The 26,322-nt window shown below is 30.5% G+C and overlaps 6 protein-coding genes across 6 annotated transcripts; 2 read left to right on the plus strand and 4 right to left on the minus strand.

Annotated features, from left to right (window-relative positions):
- Nucleotides 1-874: 874 nt before the first annotated feature.
- Nucleotides 875-6,366, minus strand: LOC145755066 (translation initiation factor eIF2B subunit epsilon-like). Its single transcript, XM_082571267.1, has 15 exons — nt 6,233-6,366; nt 5,610-5,755; nt 5,212-5,376; nt 4,697-4,877; nt 4,230-4,388; nt 3,813-3,993; nt 3,306-3,491; nt 2,989-3,113; nt 2,671-2,824; nt 2,435-2,587; nt 2,203-2,279; nt 1,918-2,046; nt 1,707-1,832; nt 1,399-1,506; nt 875-1,311 (listed from the first exon to the last, which is right to left on the minus strand). Exons 1-15 carry the CDS (start codon nt 6,353-6,355, stop codon nt 1,258-1,260), a joined length of 2,067 nt encoding a protein of 688 aa, XP_082427393.1. The 5' UTR covers nt 6,356-6,366; the 3' UTR covers nt 875-1,257.
- An 843-nt stretch (nt 6,367-7,209) lies between these two features.
- LOC145755014 (guanidinoacetate N-methyltransferase-like) lies at nt 7,210-8,660 on the plus strand. The gene is made up of 5 exons (XM_082571208.1): nt 7,210-7,428; nt 7,555-7,703; nt 7,920-7,983; nt 8,257-8,435; nt 8,520-8,660. Exons 1-5 carry the CDS (start codon nt 7,257-7,259, stop codon nt 8,658-8,660), a joined length of 705 nt encoding a protein of 234 aa, XP_082427334.1. The 5' UTR covers nt 7,210-7,256.
- A 1,704-nt stretch (nt 8,661-10,364) lies between these two features.
- Nucleotides 10,365-16,672, minus strand: LOC145756086 (protein-glutamine gamma-glutamyltransferase K-like). The gene is made up of 16 exons (XM_082572324.1): nt 16,543-16,672; nt 16,154-16,330; nt 15,777-15,878; nt 15,477-15,626; nt 14,745-14,863; nt 14,454-14,573; nt 14,090-14,252; nt 13,670-13,802; nt 13,369-13,516; nt 13,125-13,215; nt 12,723-12,854; nt 12,307-12,458; nt 12,071-12,140; nt 11,514-11,734; nt 11,171-11,311; nt 10,365-10,950 (listed from the first exon to the last, which is right to left on the minus strand). The coding sequence occupies exons 1-16, from the start codon at nt 16,664-16,666 to the stop codon at nt 10,816-10,818; spliced, it is 2,178 nt and encodes a 725-aa protein (XP_082428450.1). The 5' UTR covers nt 16,667-16,672; the 3' UTR covers nt 10,365-10,815.
- A 57-nt stretch (nt 16,673-16,729) lies between these two features.
- LOC145755723 (uncharacterized) lies at nt 16,730-19,729 on the minus strand. The gene is made up of 3 exons (XM_082571972.1): nt 18,128-19,729; nt 18,071-18,074; nt 16,730-17,986 (listed from the first exon to the last, which is right to left on the minus strand). Exons 1-3 carry the CDS (start codon nt 19,669-19,671, stop codon nt 16,964-16,966), a joined length of 2,571 nt encoding a protein of 856 aa, XP_082428098.1. The 5' UTR covers nt 19,672-19,729; the 3' UTR covers nt 16,730-16,963.
- Nucleotides 19,730-20,532: 803 nt separating this feature from the next.
- Nucleotides 20,533-22,020, plus strand: LOC145755410 (L-fucono-1,5-lactonase-like). The gene is made up of 6 exons (XM_082571640.1): nt 20,533-20,548; nt 20,770-20,887; nt 20,990-21,093; nt 21,175-21,362; nt 21,521-21,698; nt 21,770-22,020. The coding sequence occupies exons 1-6, from the start codon at nt 20,533-20,535 to the stop codon at nt 22,018-22,020; spliced, it is 855 nt and encodes a 284-aa protein (XP_082427766.1).
- Nucleotides 22,021-22,157: 137 nt separating this feature from the next.
- LOC145755355 (uncharacterized) lies at nt 22,158-26,137 on the minus strand. The gene is made up of 7 exons (XM_082571580.1): nt 25,804-26,137; nt 25,538-25,695; nt 25,092-25,317; nt 24,699-24,868; nt 24,145-24,297; nt 23,640-23,835; nt 22,158-23,193 (listed from the first exon to the last, which is right to left on the minus strand). Exons 1-7 carry the CDS (start codon nt 25,996-25,998, stop codon nt 22,738-22,740), a joined length of 1,554 nt encoding a protein of 517 aa, XP_082427706.1. The 5' UTR covers nt 25,999-26,137; the 3' UTR covers nt 22,158-22,737.
- Between the last annotated feature and the right edge of the window lie 185 nt (nt 26,138-26,322).

Below are 26,322 nucleotides of genomic sequence, written 5' to 3' on the forward strand. Positions count from 1 at the left end.
CAATTTAATCACTGCAGCAATAAAATAACAAAAAAATATAATTCAAGCTAAAATATTCTTAATTGCTTCACAAAAATTGTTTTTTTTTGAAGTCTGAAATAAAATTACAATTTGATTTAAATTTTATATATATATAAGCAAAAATATTTTTATAATTTAAAAAAGTCCTTTTATTTAATTTCTATTCCCCTATATTGCACAAGTATCCTAATTATGCCAAAACATTTTAATTATTTATATCATTCTAATAATTATTCGACTTTTAATATTTAGATGAAGATAATGCTAAAAAAACATAGTCCTTAAAACCATTGTACACGATATTTGAAATGACATAACAGAAAATTGTTGCGTATATATCTTATCCAGTAGGGCATTACAAATTTAATATAAGATTAATTAAATTTAAAAAAAAATTTTAATGTCATAGAAAATATATTTTTAATTAAATAAAAATGTTTTTGTAATTTCAACTTAACAATTTTTAAATATTTACAAAATATATATAGACTATACAAAATTATCAGATTGTGTTATATTGTTTTATGTCTTATCGTATGACGTTAAGACGTCGTTAAATATCTATTTTATCTTTTATTTGTTAACAAACAAAAATACAGTTAGCAAATCTGGCAAAAAATTGATAAATAATATTTTAAATAATTTCCACGTATTACAGTTGCACTATAGCTGTTAATCCACTAACATTAACAATTTTTAAACCCAAACCCGCTTTAAAACTTATGCTGTAAAACACTCTCTAATAAAGTTAATTCCAAAATAATCGCATTTTTTTGTCTTTCACTAAAAAGAAACCTAATCTTAATAAAGGTTAACAAAGAGTTTTGGTTAAAAAAACGTAAACAAACGCTCGGACCTAAAAATTAAAAAGGTAAACAAGAGGGAAGGTCGTAACCAGATCGAGTTGCGAAAAAAGGCTAACTTTTCGTGTGTTAGTTTATCCTCAAAGCAATAACAATGTTCATCGCCTTCTTAAAACTAAAAATCCAATATACCTCAATATTGTAACTTACTAAAAAATATTATTTTCAACATCTAGTCCCTAGTTTTTTAAGTATCACATTACAATAAATTCGTTGTATGTTCTTTTGACTTTGTAGTCGAAACAAAAAAATTAACACAAAATTTGTCATTTTTTATACCCACATACATACCCAGAAAAATATATTATCTTACAATAACAAGCACACAGGCAAAACATTTTGAATCATAAAAAATTATGAAAAAATTGCGAAACTAATCACTGTCTTCTTCCTCAGCTTCTTCTAGCCAACTTACAAACTTTTCAAGCTAAAAAATACACAGAGGTTAAGAATTAATATTTCAAGGTTGTATTGTTTGAATCGTTGTCTAAAAGAATTAAACGTAAAAAAATACCTTTTTACGAATCTCATTGGCCGATTTAATTTCTTGTTTTGGTCGTGAGTTCCAATGCAAAATAACTTCTTCAGATAAAATATCGTTTTCATATAGAAACATAAATATCTAAAATGATTCAAAAAGTTTTGCAATATTATTTTAAGGACATATAAGTAAGAATACACACGGCCACACGGCTTAACAACATTAGGTAATGAGTTTGATCCTCACAGCTTCGACTATAAAAAAGCGATAAAAGAAAAAATTAATTAAAATAATAAAACTCATAACACCACTAGCATTAAATATCAAGATAATACAAGTACCTTTGCTTCACTGTTCATAGTAATAGAATTGCTAGATAGGCATTCCTCCAAGGCATAAACACAATCTAATTGACTGGATGCTGTTTTGTTGTAATGACATAATGCTGGCGTGCAGTAAGTTAGGACCTTAGTTATAAAGCAAAAACAACTTTCTTAAATTTTTTAAAAACAAAATTAAACTATTATTCTAATATATTTTTTAACAAGTTACCCTTTTCAAATGCGCAAAAAATTTTAAATTATCGCTTGTTTGTTGAGCAGCAATATCTAATATAGATTTGATCATAATTTGTATTAGATCTTTCATAGACATGTTGTATGCATATTTTGACGAATTTAGCTAAAAATAAATATAAATGTTGTTCTAAAATTGATCAACAAGGTTTTAAAAATAAATTATAACAATAAGCTGCAGTAGTTAGAGTAGATAGCTTTGCTACAAGAGAGCATAGGTTTGATCCCTATTGCTTCCATATCCAATTAACAAGATAAGTACCTCTAAAATTAGATTATCGCTTGCACAATTTTCTTTAATTCCTTCTCTTAAACTTTCTTGTACTTCTCTTTGAAAAGCTAAAAACATTTAAACATAAACTATGTACAATGTATCAGAACAATACCAGTATAAAACAATACATTTACATAAAGTTAAGGTTTTACTATTTTTTATAATACTCAATTTTATCAATATAAAAAATTGATTTGAAACAATCAAAAAAAAGTCTTACAAGCTAGGTCATCATCTAGTTCTGGTTGATCTGAGAAGTTTTCCTCTCCAACATCCTCTTCATCTGTGCCTTCTAGGGAAGAGGATTCACTTTCCGACTCCTCCTGGAAGTTCTTTTCTTCTGTAATCGTCTTGTGCTCACTTAAAGATGATCCTAAAATCAAATATAAAAATTTTAAATAAGTTGTTATTTTCTAATTTGGTAAACCATTTTTTTTTTAAATTGTTTTTGCTCACCCCAAATAGATAATACATCTTTTTTATTTGGATCCATTTGCCAAATGAAGCCGTTACTATTAGCACCAAGATTCACATCTGCAGTTTTTTCTTTATCATGACATACACACACAACTGCTTCAGCATTTATTTCAACATTAGGTCCAACAGAAACCTAAAATATTATCAATCAGTTATAACTAATCAAACTAGGCTATAAAGTTTGCCTTTTAACATTAAAAATCATTTAATATATCAATAAAAAACTTGTTAAAAATACAATTTTAGAGATTTGTATTCAAAAAAATAAGAAATTATTATTATATGTTTTTAATTTACCTTAACACATAAAATGCTACCAGCCGTCATTTCGACATTCTCTTGCAAACTAACATTGTCACAAATTAAACTTTTACTAATTTTACAATTTTGACCGATTTTAACGTTGTTCCAAATATAAGTATCTAAAAAAATAAAAATTTTGTTTAATTTGAAGATTTATAATACAAACTTAATAACATAAGATTGCCAAGTAGTTTACACCAAAAAATTACAATTAAAAAAACAAAATTTATTATCTATATATACCTACGTTTAATTAATTTACCTTTTTTTTAAATACTTCAGACAAGAATTTTAATTTTAATTGAACATACCTGTAACTGAACAGTTATCTTCTATACAGCATTCTTCACCTATGATCGAGTTTGAAATAAAACAATTATTTCCAATTCTTGTGTTTTTTCCGATCACCGTGTTCTGTTCAATATTGGTTTTGTTTCCAAACAGACAGGAACTGTGTAGATAGATGTTGCTACGTAATGAGTTAAAACGATCCCCAACTGCAAATAAATATCTATTTATTATATTAAATAGGCCTATTAATTTACGTGTATTTTTCTTTAAAAAAGGTAGAATATTAAGCAGTTTGAACACACTACCCAATATGATATATTCTAGTGCTTAAACCAAATGTACTGTGCACAAGAATTTATATTTTTAAATGTTCTTTGGAGGTCTTAAAATTTCTTTGTTCTTTGGGGGTCTTAAAAACTTAAAATAAGTTGCAATGACAAAGGAATAATGCCCTCTGTTTAGGCTGTATAATTGATTATGTCACAACACAGTTAAATTTCAATGTAACAAAAAAACGATATATATACCTTGTTTTTTACTTAATTCTTCATCTGACAAAGAAAGTTTTTGAAAATTGAACTTGGGAACATAGGGGTACATCCATCTAGCTGTTATATCTCTGCTCACCATGTCGTAAATATGAAAGTTGTGGACCCTTGCACAGTAATCATCTTGTATCACATGCATGTGAATATGGTTACCTAAAAACTAAATAAAAAAAATATATATATATATAAAGAAAATTTCCATTCAAAATTTAAAGATTACTTTAATATTTAGATTTAATACATTGCCATTTTTTTATAAATTTAATGTATAAAACTAAATCCTGTTTTAAAGCAATTTTAATGATACACATATTTTATTAAAATACAAAATTTTACACACATTTACTTTTTAATCAATACAGCAATACAAAATTTGAAAACTTATAGAAAACCTACTTCTTCATTTAATAGTACTCCCTTCACAAATTCAAACTGGGTTTGGTAATCAAAGTTGTCTGTAAATAACTGTGAAACTAAAGGTGAACACAACCATATACCTGTATCTGACAAATCATATCTCATATCAACTTGTGTGTCTTTGTTTTGAAAAATACCCTAAAAAATTAAAACATTCAACTAAAACCAAACAATAAAGAACAGCCTATAAAATAATTTCAAGTATCTTTGACGGTTTTAAATATAATTTAGTGTAGAGACTGGTAATTAAAGATAAAAAAGGCTATAACATAGAAGCAGTGGGAATTAAATAAAAAACCTTATTTAATTAAGCAAAGTGTTTTTACTACTACACTATGCCAACAATTATTTAGTTCAAGAAAAGTTACCTATTATTTAAAATTACACAAAATCAAATGTATAGGCTATATAACTTAGTTTCTTTAAAATAATGTTAACAGACTTACCAATGGTATTTGTATTTTTCTGTCTTTAGTTGTAAGTTTATGGTAATGTAGCAACCTGTTGTTTGATCGATTTGAGGCAACTACGACATCATTCTCAACCGATCTTGCCTTATGGGAAGGTGAAAGGGAACGTAAAATTAAGGTCATCAGAGGCACATTTTTGTCCGTTTCCCTTCTTTCTCTGTTTTAATAAAATAGGACAATTAAAACTTTTTACAAGAGAAAAATGAATGCCAAGTCGCGTTCCTATATATTTAAAGAAATACAAATATTTCTATATGTTTTGGCAGACTAGTTAAAAATGTTGTAGCAATTATGTTTTTATGTTCATCAGGATACAACAACAAATATTTTAAACTAACTGTTCTATTTTTTGTTTGACTATAGCTATTCTCAATACAAAGGATTGACCCATTCTAAATCATAATTATCTATTATCGTTTTAGGTGGTCTGAACAGTGTTTGAATATTATGAAATATTGGTATGATAATAAACATAAGCTATTTAAACATACCTGTGTTCTGCTAAAGCCTGTTTCAAGCTTGCATTTGATATTATATCACCAGGTACCAGTAAAAAGTCTGACTCAAATAAGCCTTTCTGGTCAACATCCCTCAGTACATCCCCAACTGAGGTAAATCCACTCGAAACTATTGGGGTCACTTTTAGGGGTGACGAGCTAAATTTGCAGAAAAAAAATTTAATAGTGGTTTTAAATTAAAGTACGTACATAGGCTTTAATAATGGCCATTTACACCATACAAGCCAATATAATAATAGTTAATAAATTTTTTGAAAAGGAAATAATATAATTAAAAACAATAATGCTGCAGTTGAGATTGGAAAATACACTGTTTCATTTAAAGCATGTAGCATCGCAAAAGTTTTTATTACAACAAATAATGCTTTTACCTTGTAGACCACTTGCTTTGTAGCAAAAATGTTTTTATTTGATCTGCACAGTGACAACAGTAAACATAAACATGTTTCACTTCACATAGAGATAAAAACTCTAATGTGTAAGACAAGAGTGGCTTGTTGGCCAAAGGAAAAAGACACTAAAAAAATAATAATTTATGATCAAATAAAATGTTTAAATTTTCAAGACTACTGTAGAAACTTTAACTTAAGCAAATCTTAAAATTGAGTTCTGTGCATAGCCTATTGAATTTTTTTTGTATATATCTTTATCCTCGATGTGGGAAAGTCGAATGCGCAACCTAAACATAGAGTAACATTAGTTACTCCGACCCAGTCTCGAGTTGCCTGTGGCAGTTTGAGATTTTATAGATTATAATTGCCCGATAATTATGCTGCTGATTAAGTGCTGGCTCAGCAGGAGTTCATACCGTTTATAGTGCCTTACCAAAGGGCGCTACAGCATGAGATCAGTGGGGATTGAACCCACGACCTCATGTGTGGTGTAGCAAGTGTTCTTACTACTACACCTCGCTGCCGGTACTACCATTAGGCACTATTAGCATACAAGCTTTGATTAAAAATATCTATATACTATTAATCGTACAAAAACTAACCCTTGGTCGTTGTAGAGAAACTGGATAAAATCTTGTGTTAAAGCTATCTGCAATAACGACCGCTTTTAATACATTTTCTTGTTGAACATTCACAACATCTTTTTTTTTACTTTTTTGTGACATAACGAAGTTATACAAACATACCTTAAGGCAAAAATAATCATAAATTGTAAAAAGCTAATATAGTTGATATGAAAAACATTCGTAACTTAATTTGTTCAAGTAAATACACGTTAGTTTTAAATTTCACTGTTATTACTTTAGAAAAAGTTACATGTGCGTTTTGGTGTGTCATAAAAATAACGGTAGAAACTTTATACACGTGGTAGAAACTTTATTTTTAATTTAGATATTTAAATCTTATAAACTGGAAAAAAATTACTATAGTAACCATTTTCTAATAAAAAAAACTTGTGTTTTAATTTTAACTGTAAATTTAATTTTTAACTTTATTTTGGTTATGTTTAAATGTAAATCAAACATCCCGTACAATTCCCTATAGAGATTAAAATGTTTGTCAAAGAAAAAAATAACTTACATGAGTGACGATCAAATTTTAGCAAAGCAACTTAGAAATTTCAGAAGGAAATTATACGTGGCTTGCACCATAAGGACATTTAGGGAAATACTCATCCGTAACCAATTTATTTTAAAACTGCAACGCAAACGGTTGTAAAACGATTAGAATCGTGTAATACAAGCTTAACTGCTTAAAGTGTTGTCTTTCTACCTCCCATTTTCTTTGTATTGCGTTTCAATAATAAGAAAAATAGCTGCTAAAACATTCGGAATCTTATCAGTAGTCGCTTAAGCAAGTTGGTTATAAGAAGTAGAATAAAAAAAGGCTTTATTAAGTAACCTTCAATACAAAGTGTACTACATTTACGATTGTCAGAATAGCACGCCATTCGTATTTTAGTAAATAAAAAACCTGCTTCATAATTGATTAACTCTATTTAAATACATGGATAGATTACACAAAGCCTCGGTTGTGTTGTGCCGTAGTATAAAATCAGTTCGTAACATGTCAAGCGAGCCGATATTTAAGACAGGGGAAGACTGCAAGGTCGACTGGCGCGATGCATCAGCCGACTACAACCAAAAAGACACCCATCTAAAAATCATGGGTAAGCCCGTCATGGAGCGTTGGGAAACGCCATATATGCATCTGTTGGCCGATATTGCGTCGAAAAAAGGTGATTTTTTATAAATACAAGTTAATTGCGTGCCTCACTTTGCATAATAACTGTTAAAACATGGTTGTAATTTACGCGTTTACGTGGAATAAAACAAGTTTTTATTTAACATTTCCGTGTTTAAAGGAGGAAGAGTGCTAGAGATCGGCTTCGGAATGGCCATCGCAGCCACGCAGATAGAGAAACACAAAAATGTGACCGAACATTGGATAATAGAATGCAACGATGGCGTGTTCGAGAGACTACTGCAATGGTCCAAAGATCAACCTCACGTGGTAAGTAGAATTGGTTATGCTCGAAATCCGCAGCTATATGTCGCAATACCAATTCTTATGTATTTAAAAGTTAGAGGTCGATACACACACGTTCTAAAAACGCCCGTTTTAAATTATACAAATTACAATCGTAGAACCGATCTATGTAAATGTGACTCTTTTATATATTTAAATAAAAAGCATAAACGTATTTTTACCCTAATGTATATATTTTAGGTCGTGCCTTTAAAGGGAATGTGGGAAAACGTAGTGGGATCACTACCACGTGGTCACTTCGATGGTAAGATAGCTAATGCTATACTTATATTTCTATATAGTTATACTAACTCAAGTAGTTAAAGAAACTTAAAATGTGTACACTACCAATTTATAAAGCACATAAAGGGGTATTTACATAACTTGGTTTACTTTTTGTTTAAAAACGAACTATAAAGAGTAATAAAACTGGCAATGTTTAAACTAAGGTTCTAGGTGTGAATGCCAATGTTGACATAAATTAGCAAGAGGTTATTACTTCTATCCAGCCTAGATAACTGTAAATACCTTTATGCAGGTATATTATATGACACTTACCCGTTGTCCGAGGAAGACTGGCACACCCACCAGTTTAAGTTCATCAAAAACCACGCCCATCAATTGTTAAAACCCGGCGGCGTTCTGACGTATTGTAATCTGACGTCATGGGGCGATTTAATGAAGAACAAGTACGACAATATCGAAACTATGTTCAAGGTAAAAAATGGTGTGTTTAACTTGTGCGTAAAGTTTTGAAATTTAACAAACTGTTAGTACAATTATGAAAATTAAAATTTACAGGAAACTCAAATTTCTCACCTGGAGGAAGCAGGCTTCAAAAAGTCAAACATTACCACTGAAGTGATTCAAAATCAACCGCCTTCAGACTGCGAATACTACTCCAAACCTTCTATGATAGGCCCTACCATTATTAAAAAATAAAGTGGTTCATACAACATTTCATTTCTAACTAAAATTGTATCATTTGAACAGATTTTGCAAATATAGGAGAATGTATAGACTATTTATTATTGTTTTTTAAGGCAGAAAACAATAGGTTACGGCATAATGGATAAGGTAACTTGAGTGAGTGTTGTATCTGTTTTAAGTCTTTAACTCTATGATTAAATGTTTGTTAATATAAACTTATTAAGTAAGTTTAAGGAAATGTGTCTCCTGTAAAGAATAAATTGCACTCCACCCAAATATGTAAGAAAGATTAAAAGAAACTAATGTAAATTCATAGGTGGGCACAATTAACCAAAAAAGTAACTTCGTTAAATAGTGATTCGTTACACAATACATTAACTTCGTTAACTTTAATTTGTGAAATTAAATAGAATGTAACTAAAGTTATTGATAACCGTTAAAACATTTAAATTAAACAATCCTTTCGCATCAAATCGCAGTTTAGTTAAACTTTTGAATTAAAGAAAAATATTTTACAAAAAAGTTTTCCAGCGCCATAGCTTGCAGTTATTAAAAACTGGCAATAAGAATATGGCACACCAGTATTGTGACGTCATTTCCGCCCAGCTACCCACCGTTTATTACTTACTTTCTCACTCCTTCCGACCTACCCTATCCTCTAACCCAACCTCGCTTGCCCTTTTCTCTTCCTCCCTATCGACCCCTTTACTCTCTTACCTACCCTTTCCCACCTTACCTTGACCCTGATTCCTCCACCCCGTAAGTGAAAAGAGACATCCATCCACAGACGGAGCTCTTTCCACTTGTCCAGCAAAAACAGCTTTCTTCTAGAAAAACAAAATAGGCATAAATTTTTATCACAAAAAGTGATAAATAACTTATACCCGTTCCATTTGGTAGATGGGACTGTTAATGAAAAAAGGAAAGTTAAAAGATACAAATGATTAGAACGAGCCCGCACATATGATCTCAAAATCAGGAAGTGCCATAAAATGTTATACGCATAAAAAAAAAATTTTGTTTGTGGTGACTAATTTAAATTTATTCCACAAAATTATTACCACAAATAATAAGATATTTATTTATAAGATGTAAGAGCAAATGTGCAATTAACCGTGGGTCCCCCCTCCAACAATTAAAACTAATGTCTTATGACTTTAGTTTAAAGGGGACGTGTCATATTATATTTGATAATGTGATACGGTAAAAAGGCGGTAATTCCTAACATTTATTTAGTTAGATTTAGAAAATTGAGATAACGAACTTATATTAACGAAAGCACAATTTAACGAAAGTTAACAAGTCCGATAATACTTTTTAAAGTTAACTTAAAAGTTAAATTTTCACGCAAAAGTTAACTTCGTTAATCAACGATTAGCGGGTCAACGGTTTGGTGCCCACCTTTGTGTAAATTACATTTAACATATTTACACATGCCTTAGATTGAAGAGTAATCATTACATACGATGCTAACTCCTCTCGAGCAAAGAGGAATTCTGCAAGTTAGTGTTAGCCAATATTTTAATTATAAAAATATTTTAAACTGCCAATGGCAACTACAGATTGCGCCAAGGCAATAAGTTATACCAAACAATATGTCTCATTACCACTTAACTAAATTCTAAACAATTTACTCTTAGGCTAAAGGTCTTAATTTTAAACTTACCTAGCTAGCTCTTCTTTGTCAAAAATAAAACAAAAACACAGAAATAGATCAACCAATACAAATGATTTAGTGATAAACTGCATACATAATATAAAAATACAGCCCTACACCTAAAATACTACAATACATAAAAAAGGCAGTCATTTTTTTGGTGCATAATGCAATTAGCTTTTTGTAGTTTAAAGAAACTAAAATTAGTGAAACTAAAAAGAATTTAGTATTTTGCATACGTAAAAAATTGGGCAGAGGTAAAATTTGCTTGGAATTTCGATAAAAAAGCAGACTCTAAAACAATGTTCGTTAAAATTATACTGCAAAAATAGTTCTATAAAATGAACATAATTTAAAAGTGAAAACTTTTGAAGCTTAAAATTAGTAACAAAATGGCATGCTTTAACAAATTAAAAACACTACGTTTACTACTATGAGCTGTACTACTGTAAAAAAAATGCTGCTTGATTATATGTGTGTGCAAAATATGCCTAGTTTGTTTGCTGTTTCTTAAGCAACATTAATTTGGGCCGATCCTTTTAAGCCGTACATTTGTTTGGAAGAAAACCCAACAATCAGTTTTCTTGATCCCAATTTGCGAGGATTTATTGAAACCTCAGTAGAGCACACTGCATTTGGCTTAACCTTGAACATTAAGGTAATAAATAAATGGTGAACAATTTAAATATCTTATTTTCAGATTTTTTTTAAATTTATTTTTGTTTTTATGTGACATATTGCATAAAACTAAAAAACCTTGGTCTATTTATTTAATGCATCGATATAAAAAATGCCAATTACATTAAAATACCATAACCCACACAGTAAATACACTTAAAAATAATAACAAAAAACATAAAATTACCTTTCCAACCGAAGCGGTCAGACCTTCTTTTATCCCAGCCCCTTCAAATCGGAATACTCCAGCTTCAAGACCAACTGAAAGTGGATTTTTGAATGAGGCCTTCACTTTAATACTCTCTCCTAACTTAGCTTTAGCTGGTACCTACATAATATCAAGTTTTTAACATATATGAGTGATACAACTAAGGTGAAACTAATTTAAGGTAAGATAAGCATTTTAATATTTAAAAAAAAAACAAAAAAAAACATTGTAGGTAAAAAAAAAGCATGCTTATATATCTCTTTAACAATGGGTATATTTAAATAGCTCTTTATTTTAAAATAATTAAAAATCTTACACTTACAACTACATTGATAGTCGGTTTCTCAAAATCAACGACTGCTTGTTTAGCAAAGGCCTGATCTTTGCCGTCCACCCCACCCAAAAAAAAGAATTTTAGACTGTTGTTGCCCTTGGCAGCCTTCAAGTAATCACTTGCTGAAACTTTGACGTCAAAAGTTACCGTTTTGCTGGCCTCCACTTTCTCGTGATAGTCTTTGTCAATTACAACTGCAACAACGGAACCTTAAACACAAAATTGCTAGCTGGTAAATATTTTAATATTTATTTATCCTTGAAAAAAAACATCAATTTTATAAAACTCCTTGTATATTTCACATTAATTTAATAAAAATGTACAATATAAAAAACATTGTAAAAAAAACTTAAATGTTTTACGTGAAGACTGGCATAACACAAAAAATGCAATAAACAATGCCTGCCTAGTTCTCAAAGTTCGGGTTTAATTCCCTTTGCTACTGTTTCATAGTATTTTTGATTAGGACCACTAATGCTAATTTAAAAATGCAAAAAAAGTCACTACTAAACTTAACAAAAAAATCTATTAAATATACTATTTACCATTGTATTGCATAGTCTTGGCAACAACACTCAAGTAAATACTCTGCTTTTCTTTGGTCAAATTTTCCAACTAAATAATAAAAATTAATAAGTTAGATAGACAAAAGTTAGTGGAACAAATATATATTATTGCATTAAATGCACCGACTGTTTAAAAAAAGGTGTTTTAATTTTTACGAATATTTTAAAACTTTAAATTTTGGTAAAGATATTTTCAACACTTCTAAATGTTTTACCTTAATGCTGAAAACAACATCTTTTCCATAAGCAACCAATGTTGGTAGTTGGGGTACGAAGTTCACAATCTTAACAACATCTTCCTTAGCAGTGTAAATATACTTGACAAATTTCCTGGCGATCTCGAAAGATAATTTTTCCTCTTTGGTGCCTAGAATTTATTTTTAAAAAATTTTAAATTTAAAATCCTTTTTTTTAAGTAAAATATTAATAGGCACTTGTTCTTTTATCCGACAATGTGTATACTTTATTTCACTTATATGATAGTATTGAAAAAATAATTTTATTGCCTATTTTTTTAAGGATGTATCTAAAGTATTGTAATTACAGTAATATTAAATAAAATTTATAAAATAAGGTAAGGAAGTGCAAGTAACATAATAAAAACAAAACCGAAAAGAGTAAATATAACTACCTTCTTTGTACTTGTACTCGTGGGTGATATCCTCCCGTTTAAATTTGTTGATTGCTTTTGTGCTGATGTTCTGACCAACTTTGCTCGGTTCCTCATCAATCAATTTCCACTCAACTTTTTTTCCATCAACCTCTGTGAAAATAAGACAATCATTTAATAAGTGGAATGGGTGGGAATTAAAGAAAAATTTAAGGGGTATTTAAGATTGCAAAAATTAATTAACAAGGACAAATATTATAAAAGCAATGTTGTTTGTAAGTTTAATATATACAATTCTTAATTGAATTTACTAAAGTGGCCTTACTAAAAACATAACCCAAATTTAGCAATTTATCATTTCAAAATTTCATGCAATTACGATTTTCAGAAAATAAAAAACTTTTAAACCAAGTTTAAACTTACCTTTCGGTTCCTTTAATTTTTGCCAATATCTCTTTGATCCATTCACCTCAGAGTATAAAAAGGTTCCATCATAATCCAAGTTGATTTTTCCCTGTTAAAAAATGTTTGTTTTATTCAATAATTTAACAAACAACCTAACGTGTGTGTACCTTTAAATCACTGAATATAACCACATAGAATAGATTCTTACATTTGCCATGGTATCTTGCTAAAATTAAAAAAAAAAATTCAACTGTATAATGACCTCTTTAATAGCATGTACTGACATGGGTCCACACCTGAAGGACCCACCGCTGACCTCTTGTGGCGTTGCATCCAATGCCTGCCATCCACCAAATCCTTCTGGCAGATATTCGCGTGCCATCCAAACTCCATTCCATACATGAAAATTCCTGGAAAAATTTATTTATCAAAACAAATCAATAACCACTGATGAGAACATGGTACTATCATAAAAGATACTTTTTAATACACTTTAAAGTCCTGGGTTCAAGCCCCACAGTTGCCTGTTTAAAACCCCAGTATAACTATTGTTAAATACTTACCAAATAGAATCATCATTCTCCATAGGTTTGCCATTGACATCGTATCGATAATCAATGTTAATGTTTGCTTCAGTGTCATGAGCAGATTCAAAATTTGTCACGCTACGGGCTGGGATACCAAGACATCTCATCACTAAATAAACAAATAAATATAATTTAATAAATTTTTAAACCCATTGCAATAATATTGAATGCCTTATTAGTTGACTTAGTTTAAAGGCCTTTAAAAAAGAAATAACACAGGCTCAAGTGCACCTTATTTATACCCATATGACATTAGGTAGAAGATTTTAAGTTAATTAAAATACTTATTTAAAAGGTTGGCAAACTAATAATGGTAAATACAACATACTTACTGGACTTTATACAAAAAATTGTTTTTTCTAACTTAAGAATATAATACTACATTAAATAACAAACCTGTAGTGAGAACTCCAGAAAATACCCAGCACTGGCCGTACTTGACAGGCTGACCAGTTTCTATGAATTGTTTTAAAATGGCAACACTGCCGTTCCAATCGGTTGGCGATTTGCCATCTTCATAATCTCCCGACCAATTTCCCTCTAACACACCATCGTCATCCTAAAAAAAGAGGCAAAATTTTTGGCAATATAATAAAAATGGGGGCTAAGGAAAAGAGCAAGACATTATAAAAAGCAGACTAAAGGGGCAGGACAATAAAAAAAAACATTTAAAAATTATACACAATAAAATTGTTCAAGCTTTTTTAACATCCAAACAATTAAAAATTGCCCAAAAAATAAATAGGCTAGTTGATCTTACATTGCTGTTTACAAGGGCAGACATATGCCTTGAAACTAGAACAGGATCTCTCTGATCAGCATATCTTAACTTTTCCATGGAGAGTAACTTGAGAGAAGCTTTCAATACAGAATCTTCAAACTGAAAAATAACAAATCTCATTATTTCTTTCCTCAATTTTACTTTTGGTGTGAATTTAATTTAAAAGTTAAGGTAAAATGGTGACAATAGACTCCACATCTCTAAAATTAGACAACTTGAATACAAAGAGTGCTTAAAAGTTTACTTAAATAATTTGATTATTAATCCTACCTGACCAAAGTACCAGTCCATCCAACCAATGTTATTTGCACTACCATAGAACTGCATCCCATCCTCATTTAACACATATTCGTTCCTCCAATCCTCCCGTGACATGTACACAGGGTCATCTAAAAAATTTAATATATAATTTATGATTTTGTTCTGGTATAAAATTTGGTATTCTGGTATTGTATTTTAGTAAACTTGTATTGTATTTTCGTATTCTAGTATTGTATTTTGGTATTCTGGTATTGTATTTTGGTATTCTAGAATTGTATTTTAGTATTCTGACATTGTAATTTAGTATAGTAATATTGCGTTTTGGTATGTTGGTATTGTATTTTGAATGCTGACATTAAATTTTAGTATTTCGATATTATTCTTGTAGGAGTTATTTAGCTTAGCATTGCAAACTATAAGGTTCTTTTGCAATACCCATTGCCACAACATTTTTGCAGCTTCATTAAGGCAATATTAATGAACAATGCAAAGCACAACTAGTTTCAATTAGGAAGTTAATTTAATACAATATTATAGGAACAACAATGTTTTCAAAATGATATACTCTAAGACAGAGTAAAACTTGAGTATACAAAGTAAATTTGTCTTATTAAGTATAATTTTGCATTATTCATTCTTCCAAAACATATAATCATTAAATTGGTTTTCGTTTTGGTCTATATATATTTTTAAAAAATTTTAAAAGGTGTTACCATACCCAAAAGTTACAAGTAATCTTACGTTTTGACCAAGGGTTGAAAAGTACAACAAGGTTGCTATAAACTACATCCGTCGATCTTTTTCTACCAACTGCTGACTTCATTGTCAGAAGCCATTTTCCAATATTAGTTTCTTTGCCAGATGTATGAATTTCAATGTTGAGAACATCATCTAAAAGATTTAAAATTAAATAGATATGTGTTTGTTTGGCCTGGCAGCACTTTTAGGTTTTAATGTAAAGGCTAAATGGTAATGCCAGAACTTTTTAAAGGTAAGATTTTAAAGCTATCTACAAAGGTATTTACAAGAAGTTCACATTACCAAGTGGTCCGAATTGCTGATATCCGACAACATCGTCATCAGGTTTAGGATCGATCCTCGGAAGACGGATCAAAGTCCCATGTCTAACCATCGGTCTTCCTCCTAAAATCAGTTATAAATAAGTTGTCAAGCGTACAGTTAAGGATCTTAGTTTGTTCAATGCAAATTTCTATGTGCTGATTATAAATGCTATTTACTAACAACAGGTTTGTTAAATGTCTGATAAAATGTTTATTAAAATGATTGTTTAAAAATGCGAGATTTTTCTGCTATACCATGATATAACAAAAACAAGAAACCTACTTATTCTTTAATTGTTAACTTTCGTAAGAGTACACTTAAAACCCTAAAAATCAAAACCATCTATTTCTTCTTACCCATTCTAAGTTCAAACTCCACGGTTTCATTCTCGATTGGTTTTCTGCTCAGTGTGACCATCAGTTTGAAAGAAAAACCTCTTCTTACAATAAGTGAGTCTGATTCATACTCGGAGGTGTAATGCTTCTTTCCCGTCTCCTCTTTGAATAAGTTTACCTCTTTAACCTTTAACGGTTCTGAAACAGAATATAATTTTGGTCAGATTTAAAAAGTAAAATTAATTATGATTCTGGGCAAATGTTAAAAAGTCTATAAAAAATTATTTTTTAGGCTTAACATTTTACACAGAAACATCAAAATATTAATTATTTGCCTGTTGATATTTTTTTATTTAGTTACAATATTTTTGAGTTCACTCAGAAACTAAAAACTTAAAAATTTAACTTACCAAAGCTTGAGTTAGAGTTCGATCTTCGCGACATTTTAAATTGTGGCGAAACTTTAAAAACTTTTCCACAATTCCGAGTTTTAAGTACAAAATTAAAAACCAACCTAGTCGATGTTAAAATCATGTACAACTAAACTAAGAAAAAATAAATAAATTAAGCAAATTAAAACTTAACTATAGTGGTTAAGATATGTAATTATACATGATAAACTAACTAGCTATAAAATACATTGTAAATAAATTTGAAGCATTTAAAAATAAATTGCACATGTCTAACAAATAATACACTATATTAAATTAAAACAGCTAAGTTTGGAACCATAATTATAACTACTCATAGTAAAAAACAACAACAAATAAGTGTGCCATTTAAAATACACAACATTCGAGAGGAAGTGTAGTAATTAATAATTTTAGGGCACTAAGGAAATGATTCAGATCTCACGCAGCATTTAGAAGGAAAGCTGTCCCAGTCATATTGATAACCATGAAAATTAACAACTTCAACAGCGCAGAGATTGCCATTTTTTTGCAGGTTTTTGTGCTTTGTCCTTATTTCTTCAATGCTCTGTTTGTGACTGACTATAAACTGATTTTTACAGCCCCTGCTTTTGTATTCAGTGTCAAAGCGAACGTCATGAATTCTGGTTAGTTTTAAAGGGGCCAACCAAGCACCTACAGTAACATCCTCGCTTAGGTACATTTCAAAATCAAGCCAGTTGTTTGAAATAAACTTGACCAACTTGTGAGATAAAATATATCCGCCGCCTCTTGCATATGGAAGGTAGTGATCGCATAACTTCCATTTGGTCTCTTTCCACTGCCCCGAGCGCTTTACGTTTGCTTTTCCGTAAAAATAACCCCAGTATAAATTGTCTGTATTGTGTTTAGAAGTGTCAGTTTTTAATTCTGATAAAATGACATCGATTCTCGCAAAAGTGTCATCATCACCTTTGAAGATAAAATTAAAGTCAACATTGCTGTTTAACCATTGCAAAGACAACGCAAGCTTCTCCGTTAATTTTTCGTAGGCGTCTTGAAACGAATCCAAAATTAGTAAATCATTGTTTAATTTTTGCTCATCTAAAATTGCATTAAACTGTGAGTTATGAATGCCTTTAGTGCCTATTGCAAAATAATAACAAACATCCACTGAATTTTTGTAATCGGAAAGCCATGTTTCTCTGATCACAGTGCGTTGTTCAACATTTTTAGATCCAGTCAATATTAAAACGACAAGAAAGCATTCGCGCAATGTTTCTGAAGATTTATTTTCTATGTTTCTTGTTCTTGGCTGTAAGTTGTCAGAGGCAAAAAATAACTTAAAAATTATAAACAGAAAAGTTAGCAAGACCAACAATTTCAAATTGCAATAACTTTTTAATTTCCTAAATTTATATGACATTGTGTTCGTACCTACAAAAATAAAATAAAAAATTAAAATCTATAAAAGATTAGAAACTTTATGCAAGAACTACTAACATATAAATTAAACAACAAACAAAATAGTTTAAAATAATAAATATGCAGAACTCTAATATGAATATACTACAAACTTAACAAGAATTAAAGACAAAGATTTCACAGTGGATCCATTGCATTAATATCCTTCCAAACTTTAACAAACTGTGGGAGAGTTAAATCTTCAAATCCGTCCAGAAGCAAACTGTGCAAATCAGATTTCTCTTTGCACTCTAGAACATCTTGCGCTAAACAGTTTACAAGAACAACACATGCCCTGCAAATACACTTGTGACTCCAATTCCACAAAAACATTTGATCCCAAATGTAAAGTGAGATATTTAAATCTAAAAATCCGACAAAGAAATGAGATATCCAGTTTCGAATCGACACCACAGGATGAAAAAAATCAAGATCACGTACCATGTCTGTGCTGTCAGCTGATCTAAAGTTGCTTTTAACAGAAGTCTTGTTTGCATTTTTAAGAGCAGACATTATACCATGGTCGTCCAAAAGCAGTTCCATTGCCCAAAAATGGTTTCTCAATTTTACGTCCATAACACAATTAGGTTTTTCTTTTCTTGTTAATTCTTTCCATGCATTTCTTGCAATTTGCGTTGTTTCAGAGTAATCTACTTGGCAATTAGTGAGCACAATATCAAGATACATTGCAAGTTTGTAGTCATGTTCTTTGCTCATTTCGTTACTCTGCATAAGTGTAACTTGCAAAGGTAACAGCCACAGCACAAAATGATAAGAAAATTTTTGTTTCAATGTGTACAAAATATTCAGTGCTCGACATATTTCATTTTGAAGTGCAATGTTGTCACTAAACAGAGCAAGACCGATAGAGTTCTCAAAAACTTCGATCACAGAGGATTGGATTAAGTGGTATATTGGTGACTTTGTCGGATTTTTGCAATGTAAATCTCGAAGGCCAGCTTTGACTCCAGCTGCAAAGTCTTCTCGCATCTTCTTCTGATTGTAGTCCTCATTGGTCTTCACAGATGTTTTTTGATGTGGTATCTGATTGTTTAGCACGCTTTCTTTCCTTTTCTTAAGAAGTAATATGCGATAAAGGTATTGTCGCAATTGTGGTGGTAAAAATCTATGTTGCATTGAATTCATGACCTTTCGCAGTCGACTAGGGTCGTTTCGAAGAATATTGACAACCAGTTCACCAAGGTTGTTGGTCTCATCATCTGTGTAAAGTTGAAACGGTAAGTCAGTTAAACGCTTATTTTTAGGTTTTAAGCTTTGATTTTCAATATCAAAATTAGCAGAAAATATTTGCTTGGTTAAGGCCAAAAAATCGTTGTAGCAATTTCGTTTGTTTTGACTTGTACCAACACACTCTGCATCTTTCGCTGCCTTGAGTGTTAAACTCTTCAAAAATTCCTGAACTTCAGAGTCATTAGAAAGTCGAGATGATTTTGCTTCTCTGTTTTCTTCAGGTTGAACAGATTGATACAAACTGTATTTTTTAATAAAATCCTCGCCAACAAATTTTGTGATTGCAACAAGTTGGGAATGGGTCAAACCTTCAAGTTTTATGCGATCTGCAAGGCGCCGTGATACTAATTGACTCACATCATGCCATGGACTGCCTGGTAGATTTAATTCTTCGACACAGGTGGCCAAAGCACCATCTTTTATAAACTGAGACATGATCTTTACATTTTAATAACAAATAACCTCAAATTTATTTAAGCACCATACATTTATTAACTCTAAATTTAAATTTTCAAAATCATTAAATATTATTACCCATATATTTCTTTTTAGTACCAAAAAATACAACTTTACTCATAAAGAATTTTTATGCAAGCATAAGCATATTTTGATTTACAAAAAGCTAATTTTTACTTTTTTAAATTACTCAAATTTTTTTAAAATTTTTGCAGACGTCGTGGTAATGGTATTTGGTTTAATAAATGAACCCTGAAGCGGTTAGCAAGTCTGTAACGTTTAAGCCAACAAGCAGGACCAATGGCACTATAAGCAGGAAGTAAATATTAACTTTTTAGCTGTTTTGCAAAATTAACTAGAAAGTCTGGAGTCGGTGTTAGTTGCATCACAAGTTTTATAGAGTACACTTCGTGTTTTTATGCTGCTTTATAAGTTTATAAAACACTGTTTAATATCCCCTGATTGCTTACTGCGTTGTCTGCAGATGCACTTACCTTGGTTTTGCTAGTTGGTTTATGACAATACATGAGTACCATTCGCGGCTTATTATATAAATATTCAAATATTGCTTTTATATTTTAATCTTGATTATTGACTTATTTTTTAATAATATTTTAATCTTGATTATTGACTTAGCTTTTTGTTCTATAGCTTCTTATTTTTGCAAAACAAACAACTAACTAGCTCTCCCTTACTTTGTGTTTGCGCGTTCGCTTTGCTATTGTGAATAACATTAAAATAAAGGCGGGATATTTTTTCATCTTAAGTAGACTGTAGACAAGCTGACTAGTAGTGTATAGGTTAAAGCAGGTCAATTGAAACGAATTTGTGTGAATAAATATGCCGAATATAAACAGTAATCTGCTATGTTAGATCAAAACCTACAACCGGCATGCCTCGAGGCAAATTGGACAGCTCGTCCAATAATAATGCCAAGTGCTACGTACAAAATAATCACATACTAAAACAAAATATTTTAATTGCAGATTCTCCTATCGTTAATGCAAATTTATAAAAACTGACTTTGGTTAAAAATAATAAATTTATAGAACAAAATGTCGGATACAACTGTACCAGTAGTTGACACACACTTTCACATGTGGGAACTAAATCGTTTTTCTTACCTTTGGCCAAGGCCCAACGGGGAGAAACTGATTTACAAAGACTTTCTTGCTGGCGATTACGATAAAGCTAGGTGAACTAGTTATTGCAGTTTAAACCCACTGTTATAACACTAAGCTAAATGAAACTTAAATATAAGTCCGTCCATATGCTCAAACATAACAATGTTTTCAAGGAAATCGACACCAATTCAGTACTCAATATTTGTGGAAGTTGTTGAAAGCGTTGAGGAAACTAAATGGGTATTAGACATGACAAAAAACTGGACGTTCTTGAGAGGTGGTTTGCAAAACAGCTTTTTTGATGTATCAAATAGTCATTTTTAGGGCTATAGTTTACAATTCTATCATTTCTATTAAGGGGTTGTAGGTTTTGTGGATTTAACATCAGATAATTTGGAAGAAACTATCATCGACCTTAAACAAAATCCAAAATTTGTTGGAACTAGAAAAATTTTAAATTTCTGCGAAGACGGTTGGCTGCTAAGAAAAGATGTACTCAAAGGAATGAGTATTTTAGAGAAACATGAACTAACATTTGATTTACTGGTACGTACGCTTAACTAAGGATATTGTAAAGTTAACAACATAATAAAAATGTTTACATAAGTAATGACTCGGAACGATAATAAGGGCAAGGCAAAATTGCAAGCTGGTATATTGCCACTACTGGACTACATAAAATCACGACATTTACCGTTTGTTAGATCATATCGGAGGCTCAGTACGATGCGGCAAGAGAGTTTTTAAAACTGGCACCCCCGAATTTAAAGATAGTTATCAACCACCTCGGAAAACCAAACGCCAAAACCGGAGCTTCTAAACAATGGTTTCAAGATATTGAAACGTTTGCATCGTATCCGAAGGTATATTGCAAATTATCAGGTAATATTTAAGTCTTGGGGCTGGGCCTGATAACAAGTTTTGCTGCATGTCAATTAACAACTTTTATACAGGTATGGTCACAGAGGCTGACCTTAATAACTGGAAGGCCTCGGATTTCAAACCACACGTCGATCACGTGATCAAGCACTTCGGCATTGACAGAGTCATGTTCGGTTCTGATTGGCCAGTTTGCAAGCTGGCGGGGGCGGAGCTTAACGGCGTGTATAACTTACTTGATGGGCTTTTGGAGAATCTGAGCAAGGACAAACAGGAGAAAGTGTTTGGAGGCAATGCCGTTAAGTGTTACAACCTCAAAATTTGAGGGTTTTAAATCCATTTCTTTTGATAACAAAAGAATATAAAAATTATTTTCCTAATAAGTTAATTCAATTAATGTACACATTTTCTGTAAAAAAATAACTGAATTAATTCATTTTTCACCTTTAGTAATTGCACGAACACTATAAAAAACATTGAATAATATGTAACTGAAAAATAAAATAAAAATTTAACAATAAAATACACTCCCTTTAAATTCAATAAAAACAACGTTCAATTTGTAAGTAATAATAAAGTAACACCGAAATACAATGAAATAGATAAACATATATAATAGGAATTGTACATTAAAAAGTGTGTAAAACAATAAATACATAAAATATAAATATATCAATAAGCCTACATTACATACATAAGTAGTAGCAACCTTATAGTGTAAAACATTGTATGGGAAAAATGGGCTAAAATATGATTTAGTTTGTAATAATAGCGGTTGTTTACCGGACTGCATTGGAAAACATGTGCACTTCAATTTAGATAATAATATGATAATTAATGGGCAAGGCATATGGCTTTAGACATTGCTATTTTTGTGTTTAATTTATACCTAGCAGCATAATGATAAGAGTAGTAATGTATAACAACGAAAACGTAACTGTATTTTACCTATATTTAACAGGAATGTTAAAGTGAAGTATGGCTAATATGGCACAAATTGGTATATTGCATTGTAAAGCAATAAAAAATGTTTAGACCAAGGTTACTGAGCCAGTTGCATTTTCTTAAATTTCACGTTCGCTTTCTCCATAGCAAGTTTAATTTTTTCGGCCGACCTTGCGTTCAAATACGGCATCGCTTCGAGAGAATGATTATTAAAACTACCATTTAAACGCGCTGGTATATCTCCATTTTCTTTCGTGACGTCATCGCCACGGTTATATTCCTTAAAATCCGACTTCCTACTGGAATTAAACGAGTTTTTAAAGGATTCGGCCTCAGAATGGTCGCTAAAATTCAGGCTTTCGAGCAGTGCTCGCTTTGAGTTTTTTGTCGAGGTAAGCTGTAGGTTCTTGTGGCACTGTGATATGTTTAAGCTAACCAACGAGTCCGCGTCTTGTTTTACTTGTTCTAATTCGCTTTCCATCATTTCGACTTTGTCTTCCCAAAATTGACGATCCTGGGTTGCCTTTGACAGGGCCTCTTTCATTGTTTTCAACTACATGCATAAGTTAAGAGTTCTTACTTTATATATACTACATAAGTCGACTGCCTGCCAAAGGCAGCTACTAATATTATATATGCCCCTAATAGCGTTTTTTTATATTTTGAAGGCCTATATATTAATTAGATATATATACCTAAAAACAAATATATCGTTGACCTCTTTGGTTTTATCTTTAATTTGATGATAGGAGGCGAATTTAAAGACGAATTTAAAAACAAAACACAAATTGTTATTATGACCAAGTTTTTTTAAGTTGCCCTAAAAAGCTTTTAAAATTGTTACTTTAGTGATACTTGTATTATTAACAAACAGGCTTACTTAAAACCAGAGTAAGTGTTTTCCCTTACATCAAAACAGGGAGGTTGTGAAGACCTCATAGTTTGTTCCCCTATAATAAAGCAACCTAAACGAAAATAAAACAAAAAAACAAATCCTACCTCTTTTTTGAGATCGTCCATTTTATTCTTGTGCTGTTCTTTTGAATCTTCTAGTTTTTTCTCATAAATTTTCCTTAATTGTTCATCTATGTCGTTGATTGTTTCTGAAGGTAGTTTCGAGTTGTCGAAGGATATTGCATTCGATTTTAAACAATCGTTTTTGACTGTTAACAACTCCTGATAAAGATCAGAATTCCTTCAAAAAATTAACATTTTATAAAATCCAACATTGACAAAATTTCAAGATCCTAACTAATCTACTTGGTCAGGGTAACCTTTTAAATTAAATTTAAGTTTATAACGTTTATGTTTTTAGTTTAATTTATTATATAGGTACAGCTTAATTTAAAATGTGAAAATTACAGCATAATTTCTTTATCAGACAATTTTAAAACTTGACACAAAAATTAAAAACAACAATTAAACACAATTAGTAAAAAATAAAAACAGGATTTCAAACTAAACATGAAACAAAATAAAAAGCAATTTTAAAAAAAGGTCATACTTTGTAGAAAGCATTTTTACAGTATCAGTTTCTAGTTGTAAATCTCCTTCCAACTTCTTTAAATTTGAATTTAAATCATCAACTTGTTGTTGAAAGGACCGGCTGGAAATCAACCATTCCTCTTTCTGTTTTTGTAAATAATCTAACTCGTCCCTGAAAAGAAAACTTTGAGTTTTATATTGTGAAAAATAACTTTAAGTTGTGTTAAAGTTACAAGTGCAGATACTAGGCTTGATTTAAAAAAAAACTTATATATATAAACACTATTTTTTTAAATAAATATTTCTAAATAAAATAGAAAGAGTTTAAGTATGGAAAAACATATTTAAAAGTAATGTAATTAACCAATGCATAAACATTAAGGATATATGTATTTAAACAAGCATATGTATTAAAGCTAAACGGTTCATTTTTTTCCCAAGTTTTAAAAAACCACTTAATATGTGGAAGCCCCTCACAAATTAATACTCGTTTATAACTATAACATTGTTTAAATTAGCATAGCTAAGTGGTAGTTAAATCAATACAACAGCTATTTAAACAACTATAATTACATTTTGATCATGAACTCCAGTTTCAAATCTTTTAATTGGTTGTCAGTTGAATTCTTTTCACTCCTAACAACATCAAGCTTGTGATCGTATTCGTTTTTTAAACTTAATTCTTTCATGACAAAGTAATGATGTTGGTCATCTCTCTGGTCTCGTAAAGTGGTACATATCCCCTGAAATTAAAAAAAAAATACAATAAAATATAAAGAGAATGATAAAAGTTTGAAGACAATAAACTTAAGACATTGTACAAAGTAACACATTTATCCCACAAACATTTAACTTTTATAACCATTCAATGTTCCGTAAAAAAAACTACTCCTAAATTTAATTATTTAATATTTGCCTTTTTTTTAAATATATGAATTACGCCATTAAATTACAGGTACAACCTACCTCAATTTCATCTACATGCTCTTGCAGAGCCTGTCCGTAAACTCCATTTTCAGCGACGATTATTTCCAAATCACATTTCTCCTCAACCAGTTTTTGTTTCTCGTTTCGAAGAAAACTCAACTCTTTGTTGAGTTCATTTATTTCGCAGTCTCCTTCGTTAATTCGCTTTTGTAGATCAAGTTTTACAACCAGGCTTTCTGAAACTTTCCTTTCCAAAGACTCACATCTAAATTTTAGTATAAACACACAGGTTAAATACTACCTGAAAATAATAGTTGTAGCACTCTTAAATAAGTAATACAAACTCCTGCCAAGCCAAAATAAATTGACAGCAGTTTAACTATAATGCAATCTGATTAAAAAATGGTACTCTATGTTAAAAAAATGGATAAGTTTTTAATATATTTGTATCTCCATTTAATTTTTTAAACAGTTTACAACATTACCTATGATTTTCTGACTGTAGTTTATCCTTTATGTCAATTAACATTGCAACCATTTCTCTACTCTTTTCAGAACTTTGATAATATTTCGATTCCAGAGCTAACTTTTCTTGAACCAACATCGAATTTTGTTCTTTTAATATTGCAAGTTCTGCAGATACCTGTTTATAGTAAAAAAATAACTAAATTAAAATATAAAATTTAAAATAAAAAAGTAATTTATTCATGTATTTTAAACTAAAATAATTTCTGTATTTTAATGAACTTACCTTTTCAAAGTTAAGAGAGGCTTCCATGCATGCAGAATGCACTGTTTTCATCTTGTACATGTATTCAGACTGCAACTTCGATATTTCGCTGTAAATCAAACCCCTACATTCTTGGAACATTGACTTAACGCATTTCGTAGTTGACAACAATTTCGTCAGTTCATTTTGTATGTTATTCGAATCGTTCAGATTCATTACCTCGTTTATAACGTTTTTCACAAAAATCAATACTCAGATTAAACCTTTAGTGATCCTTTAAATACCAAAAAGGGGTTGAAGTGCAGTACTTTGGTATATCTGTACTTATAAACTTTATTTTGGTAAACTTTTATTGATTAGTCTTACAGCTTCACTATGAATGTCGTGTGTTTACATTGATGACGTCCCAGAAAACCATGTTTCCAAATGCATATTTAAAAAATACACAGTACAGGTAGGGATATTAATTAATGATTTTAAAATAACAATGTTACTCTTATCCGATCCATAACTAATTTTATTTTGCCACAATTGCCTATT

The sequence above is a fragment of the Corella eumyota genome, chromosome 6, assembly GCF_963082875.1.
Source record: "Corella eumyota chromosome 6, kaCorEumy4.1, whole genome shotgun sequence".
In the NCBI taxonomy this organism is placed as follows: domain Eukaryota; kingdom Metazoa; phylum Chordata; class Ascidiacea; order Phlebobranchia; family Corellidae; genus Corella; species Corella eumyota.